We start from the raw sequence: 17,912 nt of genomic DNA, 5'->3' as shown, positions 1-17,912 counted from the left end.
AAGAGAACTATCACAAACCTAAGCCAAGCCTGTGGATAAACAGGGGTGTACAGGATAACGATGCTTCAACAACCAAATAAACAGGGCGCAGTGTCACACAACAGTAATCCCAGCAACTCAGGGAGGCAGAGGCAGGTGGGTCTCTTGAGTTCAAGGCCAGCCTAGTCTACAAAGTGAGTCCAAGACAGCTAAGGCTACACAGAGAAACCAAAAAAAATAAACTAAACAAAAACCTGGGTGTGGTACCACACACCTATACTCCCAGCAATTGGGAAGTAGAGACAGGGGACTCATAGAGTCAAGATTACCCTTAGCTGCACAGCAACTTTGAGACCAGCAAGGCCTACATCTTTTTTTTTTTTTTTTTTTTTTTATTAATTTATTCTTGTTACATCTCAATGGTTATCCCATCCCTTGTATCCTCCCATTCTTCCCTCCCTCCCATTTTCCCCTTATTCCCCTCCCCTATGACAGTTCCTGAGGGGGATTACCTCCCCCTCTATATGATCATAGGGTATCAAGCCTCTTCTTGGTAACCTGCTGTCCTTCCTCTGAGTGCCATCAGGTCTCCCCATCCAGGGGACATGGTCAGAGGTGTGGCACCAGAGTGTGTGAGAAAGTAATATCCCACTCTCCACTTTACTGTGGAGAGTGTTCTGTCCATTGTCTAGATCTGGGTAGGGGTTTAAGGTTTACCGCCTGTATTGTCCTTGTCTGGTGCCTAGTTTGAGTGGGACCCCTGTGCCCAAATCTGCCTATCATAATGTTCTACTTGTAGGCTCCTAGGACCCTCTGGGTCCTTCTACTTTGCCTTTCTCTCATGCATCTCACATCTAGAGTCCCACTAGAATGTCCTCTCCTCTGTCTCTGTTTCCTGGTAAGTGAAGGCTTTCGTGGGACAAGGCCTACATCTTAAACAACAAAACATGTTCTTGTTCCTCTATGCACATAACCATCCTCCCCATATAAACATATACCACTAAGAAAGTGCCAAGGCAGCCTGCCTGGCAGCTTTTTTAAACTGAGGAGGTAAGATCCTGGAAATGTCTATCTTTATAACAGCAAGGAAAAGAAATAAAAACAAGCTTGGATCTCCCAGTCTCAGTTCTGACCCACAGTCCTGTACTTGTTCTTGATCCTCACAGACTTCCATGCCTCCCTCATCAATGAAAAGCTAAGAATCCCGTAGAAAGATGAGGACCTAGGAGAAACCCGTAGTAGATATTGAGAGGGAAGAGGCCCATTACGGCAAGCTCACCTTCCCTCCCTGAACTGCTGAAACCTGTTAGGCCAGAGTTATCCCTCCCCAAAGGCTAGGCTGCCTTGGACTCCCATTCCAAGCTACTAACCTTACTAGAGAGCCTGTTTGCCTTTAGAGATGATCCTCTGGTGCATGGTGCAAAAGAAAATTAAGCAGTGAACAGGCCAGGTGAATGCAGGCACTACCCACCCTTCCTCCCCCACTGCCCTCAGCTTAGGCCTTGGAGCATGAAATCACAGCAACCCCTAGCTTCCCCAACCCATAAATACTGGGAGGAGCAGTCTCTCTTCTCACACTTCCAGATGAAATGAGGATGAGAGTGAAAATGGACAGTTCTGCTGAAGAAATGATCCTACTGAGGGCTTTCCCTTTGTGGAAGCAAAAGCAACAGCCCTCAAGGATAACTCCTTAAAGGTTTATGAAACAAAGTCAGAGAGATGACGCTGGGTCAAAAGAAATCAACAGAGTAAGCAGGCTGCAACTCAGTAACCAGGGCTGAGCCATAGTCACAGTTTCAGGGATGAGTCCTTTCTTCGGGGCCCCTAAGCTTGTCCCATACAAGATCAAGGCTACTACCTCTGATCTTAGCCTAACATCTTGACATATTAGCAGGGAAAGTCAAAGAGAGACCAGTCCAGGCTGAGAAGAAACTTTCAATTCTTCTCTATGTCACTTACTGAGATGTTGCAGAAAAACAAGTATCCTGAATGAAAAGTCAAGTTGGAGTCTGTGCTCTGTCCTAATTATCTCTGTGACCTGGGGAAAAACTACCCTTTCAGAGCCTTAACTGCCTACTCTAACAAGTAATTATTTTACTTCCTACTTTTCCTGTCCCAAATTTCCAAGCCCACATTCCTTCTCCTGTGCTGTCAATTCCATGAAGGCTGTACTTGCTTCCTCAGTCAAGCTAGACATCTAAGTGTCAAACTAGATTCTTCTTTCTGTACCTTGTAACCAGTTCTAGGTAAATCATCTTCTTGAGCCAAGACCTCAGTTCCCACCCCAAGTGGTATGCTGCAATGCCCCCAAATTAGTCTTCCTTTCTTTGCTGCATGCAAGCCACTAAATTTGTTACTTCTAAAATGGAAAGACTTTAATTTTATTACACATATTTATTTTGTGTGTTTGCACACACTCATTCACAGATGTGGAGGTCAGAGGGCAACTTTCAGGAGTTGGGTCTTTTCTTCTACCATGTGGGCTCTTGGGTTTAAACTCAGGTCATCAAGCTTAGCAGCAAGCACTTGTAACTACCCTGAGTCCTCTAAAATGGAAGCACAGCCAATTCACATTCATCTAGAAACCCTTTTATGGTGCTCCATTTCTAAAAAGATAAAGGCCAAACCCTGAGCCTTCCTGAGCTTTTCATCATTCTGACCTCATCTTCCACTCCTTCTCTCTAACACATATGCAGTGTTCTCATTCCGAGTGTACAGTGTGTCCTTACACCTCCATTCCTCTGCACATAACATTTCCTTAAGCTAGAACCTTTTCCTTTCTCTGTGGACAGGGCCGCAGCACAGGTGCCATCTCTTTTGTAAAGCATTCCACCTAGATGCACACTGTTAGTCATTCCTCCTTCCTCAGTACCCCAGAGCACTTATGAAATTGTTCCAGAATTGATTTGTGTGCCTTTCCCAGACAAGACTATAGTCATAATGACTAGGATTGCATCTTATCTTCTGGGAATCCCCATGTTCACCTGGCACAGAACAAATTTATCTAAAGAGTAAAGAATATGAGGTAACTGATATAAAAGTACATAATTTAAATAAAAGTGTTATAGGATCATGAGGGAAGAAGACCGCTACTCATTTTTAGAGTCAGAAAACCTCAAACAGCAGAGGGAAGTCGGGCGTACGAAATAAAGCTGACCTTCATGAGGAATCCCAGAACTGAGAAGGAAAGGGCAAGGAGGAAGACTCCCCACCACACCGCCCAGAGGCCAACAAGCAGCAGGCAGCAGGCAGAGGCCAAGGTAAAAGCAGTAGGAAGGGAAGGAAGAAAGAGAAGAGAGACAGCTGATACCCCAGGCTCTCTGAATGCCCAGACATCACAGCGGTGTTGTCAGAAAGGATTGGGTCAGGGTAGGGATCCATCTGGAGGAAATAGGAAGTGCTGTGGTGATAATAAACAGGGTGAACATGGACGGTGTTGATGGTGGTGGAGGTGGTGGAGGTGGTGGTGGTGGTGGCGATGGTGGTAGTGGAAGAGGAGCAGGAAGAAGAAGCAGAGGCAGATGGAGAGCTGGTCCCGTGGCCTTCAGAACTGAAAGACTGTCCAGATGAAAGGCTACGCATTCGCCGCAGAGATACCCGGCTTGTCAAGAAGTGGCCAGCCTCGCCCTCTACCAACCTCTGAGATCCCAGGCCATGCTGTGGCTCCGTCAAGCGCTGCCGAACACTGCTCTGCAGGCTGGGGGCTGCAAGGAGAGTAAAGAGAATATGAGGACGGGCACACCCAGGCTGGGTGCAGGCAAGCAGGAACCCATAAAGATATGCCTGCTAGACACCTCTCTAGACCTTTGATACCCAATCCAGAGAAAAGGACACCACCTCCCAGAAACCTCCCACTATGGGACCTAAAAGGATGGGAAACTGTAGATGAGGTGCCCAGGTCAGTTTTAGTGGCAACTTCAGTGGAAGGAGACCTAAAGCCAATGTCGCTATAAAGGGAAGTAGCAAGGCAGTTAGTGGGAGGACACAGGCAGGGCAGTACAGGACAGGGACTTGGAGCAAGGTCCGGGAGAGCACCAAGAACCAGCCTTTTCCTTTTAGCCAACCTCAGAAAGTAATTCACAACACAGACAAGGACTTATACACAAACCTGTTCGTTGGATCATTATTAATAGTTGCATGAAAGTATACATAAAGGAGGGACAATGAAAAAATGAGAATGCATCTATTTGCTGGCAGATGACAGAGATATTAAAAGTGATACTTATAAAAAGATTTTAATAACATGAAAGATACTTATTAAGATGTTCTGGAATTGGGTATGGTCAGACATAACTGTAATTTCAGCATTTAGAAGCCTGAGGCAGGAGGATTAGGAGTTAGAAGCCAGCAGACTATAGAGTGAGACAAACAAAAATTTTCAAGGGATGAAGAAGGATGAAAAAAATTTAATATATATTTTATTAATTTATTCATATTACATCTAAATTGTCATCCCATCCCAGGATGAAAATTTTTATGAACTAGCCATGAGCTTTGGAACACAAAACAGTAGAATTTGAAGCCAAGCCTTTCAACTTCTAGCTGTGACTCTCAGCCACTTTCATTCTCATCTTAATCCACATGTGTAAAATCCTGTGGGGTTGTTCTCAGACTTCTCAGTAGGCAGGAGGCTGGAGAATGTCCCATCTGTTAACAGTATGTTCTCTTCCTGCAGAGGGTGTGAGTTTGGTTCCCAGCACCCACTCTGAGCAACTCACAACTGCCTGTAACTCCAGCTCCAGGGACCCATGCCTTCTTCTGGCCCACAGGGTCCTGCACTCATGTGCCTAAACCCAAACCCAATGCATGCACACACACATGCATATACACACATCAAATAAAAATAAAATCTTAGGGCTGGAGAGATGGCTGAGAGGTTAAGAGCACAGTCTGCTCTTCCAGTGGTCCTGAGTTCAATTCCCAGCAACCACATGGTGGCTCACAACCATCTATAATGAGATCTGGTGCCTTTTTGTAGCTGGCGGAATACTCCATACATAGTAAATAAATAAATCTTTGCTGGGTGGTGGCACATGCCTGTAATCCTAGCACTCAAGAGGCAAAGGCAGGTGGATTGAGTTCAAGGCCACCCTGGTCTACAAAACAAGTCCAGGACAGCCAAGGCTGCACAGAGAAACCCTGCCTCGAAAAAAAAAAATTTTTTTAAGTTGACAAAAAAATGCAAGAAAAAGTATTCAGCCTTTTTAATGTTACTATTCATGCTTATTTTTTTTAACTTTCCAAATTTCCTCTACTATGTACAAAAATAACAATTACCTAGTTCCAGGATCAATGCTGCAAACCAGGCTCTTGTAGGATAATTACCATCTCAACCTAGATACCAGGTAACCTAGGGATGTGCCAGAGCATGTCTTAGGCTCAAAACCAGCTCCAACTTTAAAAAAAACAAAAACAAAAACAAAAACAAAAAAACGTATTCCTTTAAAGTTGGAGAAAGTCAGAGGCTGCTAGGAGCCTCTACAAGGCCAAGCCATGGAGTCAGCACAATCCCATAGTGATGGAGAGTTAGGAGGCAAGCCCTCAGCTGGTAGCTATCAAAGCATGAGGTGCTTGAAGAGAAAGAAGCCCATAATAGGAAGGGAAGGAGGTTAAAAAAAAAAAAAAGAAAGAAAGAAAGTAGGGCCTGGGAGAAAAGGGAAGAACTTGAAGAGGAAAAACAGAGGGCTGTCCTTTCCTTTCCCGCCCAGCCCAGCCCAGCGGGCAGCAGGGAACTCCCATCACCACCTACGTTTTCTCTCCAATCCTCTGCTAAGCAGGCTGATTCTTCTCACCCCCGAACCCCTCCCTTCAGTTAGTAGGGGGAGTGCTGAGGGGACAGAGGGAGCAGGCAGGGGTGTGAGGCAGGCAAGGGAAGGGGCCCATTGGATAGGAGTGTTGGTTTAGTTCCAAAAGTCAGAAAAACAAAAGCCCCAAAGGGGCTCCTCAAACCCGGGTATTTCCAGAGGGACTGATCATCCGAGCCGGCGGATGTAGAGCAGAGAGAGCGGTCACTGAACCTACGCCCCATCAGCCAGGCAGCATCTAGGGTCAACAGCCAGGCCAAAAGGAGAAGAGAATCTGATTTATGAAGGGTTCTGGCCTGTCTCTCAATGGGATACAGGGAGGGCTGGGGTCAGGGAGTGAATAGCTCAGAGCTACTTATGGTTCTTCCTAACCTAGAGAGCATAGGAGCCTTTAGATCAATAAGTTAGGCTCCAGATTTGCCTATTAGTGACTGAAACCTTGTTAGGACTTTGACTAAAGCCCTAACAAGATATCAGATCAGGCCAGGAGTGATTGCACACGCCTTTAATTCTAGCACTTGGGAGGCAGGGGCAGGTAGATATCTGTGAGTTTGAGGCTAGCATGGTTTACATAGAACTCAGGCCAGCCAGGGCTACAGAGAGAGTTAGGCCAGCCACAGCTATATAGTGTGATCCTGTCTCAAAAAACTAAACCAAAACCAAAAAGACAGCAGATCAAGGAGACAAAGAGGCTTGGCCAGGGGCAAAGCACTATTGAAAAAATTCACATGTTCCTACATGGCTATAATACCAAATACTTGGGAGGGTAGGAAGCAGGAAGATTATCACAAGTTCAAGGTTAGCCCGGATTACACAGCAAGTTCCTGGATCAGCCCATTAAAAAGGATATTTAGAAATAACTTTTGTCTGAAATATGAATTTAGCCTGATTAAAGAATCTGGCCTACAGGGCAAGCAGGGGAATGTAGCTAGCCTCCTGAAATGGAGACCCTAAATCAGCCCTGAACTCTCCTTTGGGTATAGGCCCAAGATAATACCATCACTACAGATAAGCTTAATTTATTTAGTTAAGCCATCTCCCATCCAAATAAAAAATTCAATTGTGGACCACAAGGGAGTCACTAAAGCATTCCTCCAGAATGCTGTCCCTCTGGCTCTGCTCTACTAAGCTCTTGTCACCTTTGGAAGAAAGAAGAAAGAACTCGGATACAGGTGGGGGAAGGGAGTCCAGGTTTGGTAGACAGCCAGACATACTTGAACAGGAGTTCCCTCCTGGGCAAGAATGTCTCCTAGTTTGGAGACTTTAGGGGTAGAACAATTTAAAGGATGCTACTATATAGGGCTCTCACGCAGAAAGGCAAGGAAAAGAGACTTCATTCTATTTATCTGCTTTAGTATAGGAATAAGAAACAGAAAGTAAAAGTAAATAAACACAGACAGTCAAAGTGAATATTATTTCATACTATAAATAAAAAGACTCTAAAGATTTTTTTTCATAAAGGTAGGTAGTTGGGGGAAGAAAAAGGAGGACTAAATAGAAAAACAGAGCAAAGGAAAAAAAAAACCACATAGACACAGAACAGAGAAGGCATAGAGCAAGAAGAAACTACCAAAAGGACAGCTATAAAGAAACATCTTCATGTGAATTGTTTTATTAACCAATGCAGGAGCTGCCGTCTTTTCTAGCTGTCTTCCCCAGCTACTGTTGAAGCCCAGCAGAGGCAACAGATGTCTCATCTTATGTACCAAAGGCTACTTCTCTCATCCCTACAAAGAGGTCACCTACACTGCATGGACAACGGTGACACAATCTCCTCATCCATGTCATCCACGTCGTCAGTCATGATGAAGTGGGCAGGGTTGGGGCGGGTACTGCCCATCCAGCTGGGGTCTATGTTGAGGGCAGCCACCAAGGAGTGGATGCCAGGGTTAGTGACAATCTGGAAGCCACAGAGGATCTCAATCTGCTGCCACCGGTGCAGGCGCTCCCTCAGGGCTGCTGTCACTTCACTCAGGGCTTGCCTGAAGACATGAGAGAGAACTGCAAGGGTGAACCGTGTGGAAGCCCCAGTAAGAACAAAGTCACTTTTCAGAGGAACACATTTGGGTAGAGGCATGTATGAACAAATTTATAGGCTTAAGAGCAGAGTGGGAGCTGGATCAGGGCTTGGGCAGGAGACCAGAGCTGTCACTCCATCGTGAGGAGATGGGACTGGGGTTAGAGGCCTCACATAACCTCAGTCTCTAAGGATGGCATTAGCACTGCTAGAGCTGAGACCTGGTGCTACTTACTTAGCAGTTAAGATTTTATGATCCACATCATCCAGGGAAGAGCTGTGGGCCACATGGAAGGTACCAAAAAGTGTGTTTCTCTTCTTTTTTATTTTCTCAGCCTGCAAAGATGAAGCCCCCAACATAAAGAAATAAGGAAGAAATAAGGCTTTCCTGTGGTGGGGCCCCCATCCTCCAAACATAACTTAAGCTTCACAAGGAGAAGGAAGAGAAAAAGGAAAAGAGAAAAGTGAAAAGTAAGGCAAGGAGAAGTGGGTGGACTACAGGAAACTGGCTAAGAAGTAAATGGTTCCAGCATTAGTACTCCAAGCCTTAGAAGGACTTCTTTGCCAGGTGGTGGTGAAGACCTCAGGAGGCAGAGGCACGCGGATCTCTGTGAGTTCCAGGCCAGCCTGGTCTACAAAATGAATCCAGGACAGCCAGGGCTACACAGAGAAACCCTGTTTTGGAAAACAAACAAACACACAAAAGTGGGTCTTTGTTCCCTCGGCAGCTAGGAAGCGGAAGCGGCTTTCCCTCTTCCCAGCCCTACTCGCTTTATCACACCCAGGAGACAGGACGGCGCGTCCCTATACTCCCATTCCCTCCTCCAAAACTTTTAGGACGTTATTAAGACGCGTTGTTGGGGCTAGAGAGACAGCTCAGCAGTTGAAAGCACTGGCTGATCTTACAAAGGTGTTTCCAGCACCCACATGGAAGCTCACAACGTTTATAACCCCGGTCCTAAGGGATCTCACATGCCTCTTCTGGCTTCCCTGGGTGCCAGGCACATACATGCCGGCAAAAGATCCATATACATAAAATAAAAATAAATCTTTTTTTTTTAAAGAAGTGTACATTAGAAAAAGAAATAGAACCCACTGCCAATCTAGCTCTTCACTCAAAAGGAGGGACAGGATAAAGCAGAGAATGGGGCTTGCATAAGAAGAGGAGGGCGGGGAGGAGGAAAGAGGGCAACAGGAGGCCCTCAGGAAAGGAGGCCTCACCCCCTCCTTGGCCACCAGCAGCTGCTTCTCGGCATTTTGCTTCTTGATGTTGTAGTACTGCACCTCCACCTCATGCGTCAGCTGCAGCCACTTTTGAAGGGCCTCGGGAGCATACCATGAGCTGTGTGATTCCAGCTCCTTCTCTGCCTTCCTCAAGGCCTCCCGAACCTATGGGGACGTAAGAACGTGGGTATGTGGGTCTATCTGTTGACATAAGATCCTTTTCAACCTCTCTGTACCATGCTTCACAACTCAGAGTCCACACCTGCTTAAGATCACATTGTCCGTATTGTCTCGTAGAATTCAAATGGAGACTTTTTTTCCTCCAGAACATTCTTTACTATCACATCAGCTTATTCTCCTAGTTACACAGCCAGTCTCAGCCAGCTATTCTGGTCTCTTCAGAAATATATCTGCTACTGAATCATCTTCTTGTGAGTTGGGGGTCTGTGTGTGGGCCTGAAGACATCACGATGTGAGTTGGAGAGAGGCCCAGTTAAAAGCACTGGCTGCTTTTCCAGAGAACTCGAGTTCAGTTCCCAGCACCCACATGGCAGCTCACAACCATCTGTGAGTCCAAGGGAATCTAACACCCTCTTCTGGCCTCCTTGAGCACCAGGCACACACATTGTACAGGCAAAATACCCACACACATTTAAGAAAATAATACTAAATTTAAAAAATATCACAACGCGGTAGACAAAGCACTTGGCTGAAAATCCAATTCTGGGTGATGGATAGATGGATCAACAGTTAAGAGTACACAGTACTCTTGCAGAGGACCCAAGTTCAATTCCTAGCAACATAGAAGTAGCTAAAAACTGATGAAACTCCTCATCTAAAGGAAGCTGATACCTCTGCCCTCTGTAGGCACCAGGCCACATACCCTAGTCATGAAGTACTTCACAACTTCCTGTAACTCCAGCTCCAAAGAGAGCCAATGCTCTGGAAGAGGAGCAGGTGTTCTCAACTACTAACCCACCTCTACAGTCCCACTTTTAGGTTTGTTTGGTTGGTTAATTTGTTTTTTGAGACAGGGTTTCTCTCTGTAGCCTTGGCTGTCCTGGACTCACTTCATAGACCAGGCTGGCCTTGAACTCATAGAGATTGGCCTGCCTCTGTCTTCCAGAATGTTGGTACTTTTAGTTTTTTTTAAAAAAGGTCTTGTATAGCTCAGGGTGGTTTTCATTTTTTAAAACAACAGTTATGAGCCATCATTTGTGCACTGGAAACCAAACCTGGGTCCTCTGCAAGAACTCATGCTCTTAACCACTGAGTCATCTCTCCAGTCCTGTTTGGGGGTGTTGTTTTGATTTTTGAAACAAGGTCTCACCATATAGCTCTGGTTGGCCTACAACTTGCTATGTAAACTATGCTGGCCTTAAACTCACCGAGGTCCATGAGTGCTGGGATTAAAGGCATGTATCACCACACCCAGGAGGTTGTTTGTTTCTGATTTCTTTCTTTCCTTCTTTCTTTTCTTTTCTTTTTTCTTTTTCTTTTTTGGTTTTTCAAGAGAGTTTCTCTGTGTAGCCTTGGCTTTCCTGGACTTGCTTTGTAGCCCAGGCTGGCCTTGAACTCAGAGATCTGCCTGTCTCTGCCTCCCTGAGTACCAGGATTACAGGTGTGTGCCATCACATCCTGCTTGTGTGTAATGGAAATCAAGCATGCAACTTGACAAAACAAAAAATATAAAAAGCATGTATGTATAATCCCATTCTTCGTGTTGTTTTATTTATTTTTGTTGTCCTGTACATTGAGCCCAGATTCTTATGTATGCTGGGAAAAGGTCCTACTAGTAAGTCACAGTCCTAGTCCTATACCATTTTTATAAAGTTTTTTAAAATGTGTTTATTTTAGGGGTGGAGGTAGGGGATATACACATGAGGGCAGTGCTCATGGAGGCCAGAGAGGATGCTGGATCCCCTGGAGCTGGAGTTACAGGCAGTATGAGCCACCTAACATGGGTGCTGGGAACTGGTTTTTCGAGACACGGTTTCTCTGTGTAGCCCAGGCTGGCCTTGAACTCACAGTGATCCGCCTGCCTCTGCCTCCTCCTCTGCTGGGATTAAAAGGTATGCACCACCACACCTGGCTGAGCAGTACAGTTATTTTAACTGCTAGACTTTCTCTCCAGCCCTACTGCCATTTTCACAAAATTCAAAATCCTACAAAACTAGTCTAGTTTAGAGGTTATGACAATAGTTACTCTTGGAGCACAATTTTCTAAGAGCAAAAGTGAGCTTTCTGAGTGGTGCTTACACAGGTGTGTCTATATGTAAAAACTTACCAGCTCCATACTTAGGATTTGTTCACTTAATGTAAATACCTTAATGAAAAGGGGGATGGGAAAGAAGGTCACTCTTATCTCCTGTTAACTACCACTTTTTTTTAAAGTCATGGTATAGCTTTTCCATTACCCTTATTGATAAGTCTAGAAGAAAGATTTGAACCATGTTTCAAAACGTTCGCACATAAAGCTTTCCAGTCAGACCCTGGGCCTCTGCCCTTTACACACCTTAAAGCGTCTAGTGCAGATCATCCTACCTGCTCCAGCTCTTCCTCAGCGTACTTCTGGCGGCTCCTCTCGTTCTCAGTGCCCTCCCTCAGCTCCTTCAGCCGCTGGGCTTCCTGCTTCGCAAGGTTGATCTCATCACGAAGCTTTTTCTCCAGATGGACCTTCTCTACTTCCACCGTTCTGTGCTCCTCCTGGGCCTTGTGCAGCCTTGGGGGGAGGGGAGGCGGAACAGAGAGAGCTGGAGGAGACAGGCACAGACATGCCAGCCAATACGCCAAGAGTTATGGCAATAAGGAAAAAAATGAGAGCCATCAGCTCTCAGCACGTAGCCTGTCTACACTGCTGGCTGCAGAGCTCAGCATTAGCCTTAATGCTTATGTCGGCCATTACTCTGCTGCTGGTAAACATGACCACGAAGCCAAGTCCACAACCTCCGCTAAAGTACCGCGCTCCCTGAATTATAACATGTCACAGTTCACACTTTTCTTCCTAGTAGATGATAACATCCACCTGGGACAGATGTGACTATGAAGAGGGGAGATAAAAGGCTAGAACTCTGTGAGTTCGAGGCCAGCCTGGTCTGCAAAGTGAGTCCAGGACAGCCAAGGCTACACAGAGAAACCCTGTCTCAAAAGAAAGAAAGAAAGAAAGAAAGAAAGAAAGAAAGAAAGAAAGAAAGAAAGAAAGAAAGGTTGATTTAATAACTGTAAAAAGCCCTTTAAAGATAGATAAAAGTGAAGCAAAACCTAATGGTTCAGATTTACGTGGGGTGGTAGTAGGAGGGATGGAAAATGAGAAAAAAAATTATTAGGTGGACTCCTTAGACTCTCAAATGCCTGTTATAAGCATGCGTGTGTACACACACACACACACACACACACACACACACACACACACACACACACACACACACACTGAACTGTATGTCCAAGGGGCTAGAGTGAGAAGATCTTAAAAGATCATCTGTTGCCTTTGGTCCTGTGGATTTTTCAAAGTTGGTAAGATGTTAAGGAAATCAATTATAATAAACGCCTATCCTTGTACTCACTTTCACACTGTCGCTGCTTACTGACAAAGCCTTCTAAGGACGTCTCCTTCCTCCCTCCCTTCTTCCTTCCATATATCTTAACTCATTCAGCCATCTATGCATCCATTTCACTCATTTATTAAACAAGTTAATCGAATGCCTACTAAAAAATCAAGTCCTATGCTGAGCCCTAAATACAAGAAATAAATTTAAAAACCTGACCTCCCGCCAGGTGGTGATAGCACATGCCATTAATCCTAACACTCATGAAGCAGAGGCTAGCAGAACTCTGAGTTCAAGGCCAGCCTTGTCTAGGGAGCAAGTTCCAGGTCAGCTAGGGCCACAAAGAGAAACCCTGTTTAGAAAAACAAACAAAACAAAAACTGACCTCCCACTAAGAAGCCCATCTCCTCTTCCAAAGTTTACCAACAGTAGACTAATAAATATCTACACTGTGACAGATTCTACAATAAAGAGATGAATACATTGTGTTGCCTGAGGCAAAAGAATGAGCAACCAACTGTGCCTGAAAGAAGTTGGGGAAGGAGATATCTAGACTACACCTGTGCTGGCCAATTTTATGGCAATTTGACATAGAGTTATCTGAAAGGAGGGAACCTCAATTTAGAAAATGTCTTCATAAGATTCAGGCATAAGGCATGTTCTCAGTAATTGATGGGGGAGGGCCCAGCCTATTGTGGGTGGTGCCATCATCCCCTAGGCTGGAGGTTCTGGGTTCTATAAAAAAGCAGGCTGAACAAGTCATGAGGAGCAAGCCAGTAAGCAGCATTCCTCCAAGACCTCTACATCAGCTTCTGCCTCCAGGTTCCTGCCCTCCTGTCCTCACTGCTTTGGATGATGAGCAGGGATGAGGAAGGGTAAGCCAAATGAACCCTTTCCTCAAGTTGCTTTTAGCCACAGTGTTTCATCATAGAAATAGTAACACTAAGACAAGACTCAAGGGAAAGAGTTTACTAAATGCTATGAAAACAAAAAGAACTGAGCTATTGTGTGGTCTCCTTAAGTTAGCAGGAACCATAAAGCTACTGGGGAACTAGGATATGGGAATAATAAAGAAGAAGAAAGAGAAGAAATTTAGAGTTCTGGTTTAGCCTGAGTGAGGTCATTGGTTTGGTCCAAAGGAGGGGGAAGTAAGAAAGGAGAGGTCAGGAAAGGTGAGAGAAGAGGATGGAATGAGGAAGGGGAAAGGGGGAAAAAATGAAAGAAGGAAGGAAGGCCAGGGAGGTAGCTCAGCACATAAAGGTGCCAAGCACAACAACCGAGTTTGATAGCAATGACCCACATGGTAGAATGAGAGAACAGACTCTGGTGAGTTGTCCTCTGACCTTCACACCCACACCATGGTATACCCCCAACACACACACACACACACACACACACACACACACACACACACACACACAATAAATAAATAAATAAATAAATAAATAAATAAATAAAGTGGGTTTTAAAAAAGAGGCTGGGCACGGTGGTGCACACCTTTAATCCCAGCGCTCTGGAGGTAGAGGTGGGTGGATCTCTGTGAGCTCCAGACCAGCCAGGGCTACATAATGAGACACCATCTAAAAGAAAGAAAGAAAAAGGAAACAAAGGTATGGTTTAGATTTGAGATAGAGAAGAGTAAAGATAAGACCAGATATAGTGGCATGTACTTGTAGTCACATATGAAGCAGAGGCAGGAGCATCAATGCAAATCCGAGACCAACTTGGTCTACATAGCAAGTTCCAGGCTACTCAGAGAGACTAATATCACTACCATCACAAAAGTAGCAAAAAGAAAGAGAAATGATAGCCTATAGAATAAAAAGAGCCACTGGGGGCATTGTCTACTTAATAAAATGAGCATATCCAAGCATGGTTATACACATCTATAACCCTAACACTTGGAAGACAGAGGCAGGGAAACATGGAGTTGAAAGTCAGCCTTGGCGTAAGAGACCATGTCTCAAAGTCAGCAGAGAAAAAAGTGATTAAGGAAAGATACAGAATTCAATTTAAGAACAGCAAGTCCAGATTTGTCTGTGGCTGAGACCCTGGTAAGAAGAAACAGTGGGTACAAGCAGCTGTGTGACAATAGCAGTTTTCTGCCAACTGGAGAAGAAATTGCTGCTCCTTAGGATGGACACCAGATGGCGATACATGCATAAGTTTAAAAAAGCCAGTAATGCCATTTCCCCTTCTCTCCTTGCTGATGTCTACTGTCCCACAGCCCAACAGCAGGAAACTGTACCACTAGTGACTCAATCCTCACTGAAAAGCTGGTCTGACCACATCTTGCCTCTAACACATACCTCCATTACAGCAAAAAGCAACCATGGTCTAGTGGAGACAGAGAGCACTATATATTGAGTACAGAAATGCGCAAGTAAATGTACAAGCAACTGCTGCCCTACTCCAAGACAACAGCAGCCTGATTCAAAGTCCACAGCTAAGCTAGGTGCAGTGGCACATACCTGTAATCCCAGCAGAAGCAGGCGGACCTCTGTGAGTTCGAGGCCAGCCTGGTCTACAAAGTGAGTCCAGGACAGTCAAGGCTACACAGAGAAGCCCTGTCTCAAAAAAACAAAGAAGTCCCTGGCTGTGGCTCTAACATTTGTATGACCAGGGACACATTTCACCTGTTTCTTCATAGCAAAAAGGAAACAAAATTCCTGCCTGCTTCAAAGACTTGTGAAATCCTAATTGGAATGTATATGTGGTGTTACATTCATTTACAACAAAGCTGTGTGGTGGCAGCACCCTGCTGTGTATTTCTATACACAGGAGGGACAAAGTGGCATGTGGGCTCTGAACTCTGGAGAAGGGCGTGTGTGTGTGTGTGTGTGTGTGTGTGTGTGTGTGTGTGTGTATGCAGCAGTCTGGGGGGGGGGGTGTCTATCTCTTGCTTGGTGGTACAGTGGTCATTAAACTCAGGGGGATTTGAAGAGCAAGGCTAGGAGCTTAAGTTTTATCCCCAAACTTGGAATGTCTCTTGCTTAGATTCTTTTGTCTTTGGAATGAAAACAGTGCATGTTTCTCAAGCGAACGAAGTATGCGAACTGTTCAGATACAGCAGTGAGCCCCTAGCTGGCAAAGGGTACAAGAACAAGGGACCCAGCAAAGCGCCCGTGAATCAGCTTAGAAACCAAACTCTTCTCACCCACTAGAAGCCTATAGCCACGGATCTGGTAAACTTGCTGCTGCAGAGTCAAAGTTCCTAGCTCAGGGGCTGGAGAAATGGCTCAGCAGTTAAGAGTGCTACTGCCCTACTAGAGGACCTCGGGTCTGTCTCAAACACTCACAGGGCGGCTTACAACTGGCTGTAACTCTGGTTCTAGGGAATCCGATGCCCTCTTCTGGTGTCCATTACCAGACACACATACAGACAGGCACATAAAATAAAACTCATACACATGAAATAAAAACAAATCTTTTTGTTTTTTTAATGTCCTTGTTCACTGCTGACATGTGACCGTCCTAGCCTTCATTTCCTCAACTCTAAGACAGGGATAACAGCACCTATCAATTTCAGTACCCAGCTCATGGGCCAGGTATGGAGGCCCATGCCTTTAGTCTTAGCACTTGGGAGGCTGGGGCAGGCAGATCTCTGAGTTCCAGACCATTCTGGCTTATTTAGAGAGATTCAGGCCAGCCAAGGATACATTTTTTTTAAATCTATTAATTAAAATTAAAAAATAAAAACAAACACCCAAGACCAAAAAGAAACTTTGCCTGTAAGAAAGCTTTTCCTCACCCATTCAAAGAAAATAGTGTCTGTTATTTAACAGTAACCCTTTAGCTGTCTCAGGCATGTTAGTGCACTTCTGTGTAACGCTAACACTTGAGAGGCTGAAGCAGATTCACCATGAATTCCAGGCCAGACTTGGCTAACAAACAAACAAACAAACAAGCCAAAGAAACTAGGTTGGTGGTGCACACCAACTAGTGTAATCCCAGCTCTGGGAAATCTGAGGCCGGAGGATAGCTATGATTTCAAGGCCAGCCTGGATCTGGACTACATAATAAGACACAGGTGGGGGACACAAACCAGGCTTTTTTCTTTCAGAGGAACAGTTTAAGACTGGATCTCACAGGCCAGGCTGACCTGGAATTCCCTATGTAGCTGAGGATGACTTTGAACTCCTAACACACCTGTCTCCACCACCCAAATGCTGGAACTACAGGCATATATTCAGACATGTATTTCAGGCTTTATTCCTATTTTTGTAGATTTCTCCAGGCTTCTGAAAGGAAATTGTTAAGCTGCCCATCATTTTCTAAAGAATGATCCTGAAACAGACCTCTCCCCTTCATAAAACCAAACCAAACAACTCTGACACTTGCACAGACCTTTTACTGACTTTTACATCTACTGAGCAGATCTATGTGTGCCTCACGGTCCTACCCTGCCCATCTTTCCAGGCCACCTGAACACAGTGTCATATTCACTCAGCTATGGAATCTGTCTAACTCTGTTGTGTGCTTACACTATAAGGTGGTGAGAGGTCTGCGTTAAGGCCTGAATTCTAGATGTCTGGAGGAGAGGAAAGCTGCCTGACTGGGACTCTCTTTTTATAGCTCTATCTTCTTCCAGTTTCAAAGTGTCATAGACTATCAGAGTGATAGCATAATACTTCCCTGATCAAGTCAATTGAGGTTATTCATTTTCATTTTTTGTGTATGGGTGTTCTGCATGTCTGCATGTATGTGCACCACATGCATGCAGTGCCCATGGAGGCCAGGTGTCAGATCCCCTAGAACTGTAGTTAAAGATAGTTGGGAACCATCACGTGGGTGCTGGGAATCATACTCCTCTAGAGAAAGCAATCAGTGCTCTTAAGCTCTAAGCTATCTCTTTAGCCCCATCCTTCAGGTTATTAATGACAAAGAGTTCTAGAAAGGAATATAGACTTAGTCACAGAAGTCAATATTTAAGGTACTTAGAGTGTATGAGAACTAAGGGAATAGGATGAAAAATTTTTATGAAGTAACTTTTCTTTATGAGACAGGGTTGTAAGTAGACCAAGCTGACCTCAAACTTGCTAGATAGTGAAAGATGACCTTGAACTTCTAATCTTCCTGCCTCTAAGCCCAGTTTTTAAAAATGTTTTTACATTTTGTGTGTGTGTGTGTGTGTGTGTGTGTGTGTGTGTGTGTGTGTGTGTGTGTACGCACACAGCCACATAGGAGCCACAATGTGTATGTGGTAATTAGAGAACGACTTCCAGGACTTAGTTCTCTTCATCCCCCACGTGGGCTCTGGTGCTAAGCTCAGCAGATCACATTTGGCAGCACCTTTACCTGCTAAAGCACTTTGCCAGGCAGGCCTCTAAGTCCAGTTTTATG

The 17,912-nt window shown here is 44.9% G+C and overlaps 1 protein-coding gene across 6 annotated transcripts in view; it reads right to left on the bottom strand.

The window, feature by feature from the left end:
* Positions 1 to 17,912, bottom strand: part of STIM1 (stromal interaction molecule 1) — a 164,253-nt gene that overhangs the window by 3,666 nt on the left and 142,675 nt on the right. Inside the window, exons 7-13 of one of the 6 annotated variants that reach the window (XM_084752221.1) lie at positions 11,569 to 11,746; positions 9,022 to 9,189; positions 8,036 to 8,136; positions 7,530 to 7,765; positions 5,929 to 6,021; positions 3,617 to 3,683; positions 1,350 to 1,386 (exon numbers count right to left, since the gene is read on the bottom strand). In XM_084752221.1, coding sequence (XP_084608347.1) covers positions 1,350 to 1,386; positions 3,617 to 3,683; positions 5,929 to 6,021; positions 7,530 to 7,765; positions 8,036 to 8,136; positions 9,022 to 9,189; positions 11,569 to 11,746 — 880 coding nt within the window. Of the gene's footprint in view, positions 1 to 1,349; positions 1,387 to 3,289; positions 3,684 to 5,928; positions 6,022 to 7,529; positions 7,766 to 8,035; positions 8,137 to 9,021; positions 9,190 to 11,568; positions 11,747 to 17,912 lie in introns of all 6 variants that reach the window. The other 5 variants (XM_084752217.1, XM_084752219.1, XM_084752222.1 and 2 more) reach the window with 5 other exon arrangements.

The sequence above is a fragment of the Acomys minous genome (genome assembly GCF_964271855.1).
Source record: "Acomys minous genome assembly, chromosome: 2".
Classification (NCBI taxonomy): Eukaryota; Metazoa; Chordata; class Mammalia; order Rodentia; family Muridae; genus Acomys; species Acomys minous.
Note: the sequence above shows the minus strand (reverse complement) of the source record. Positions and strands in the feature narration are given on the sequence as shown.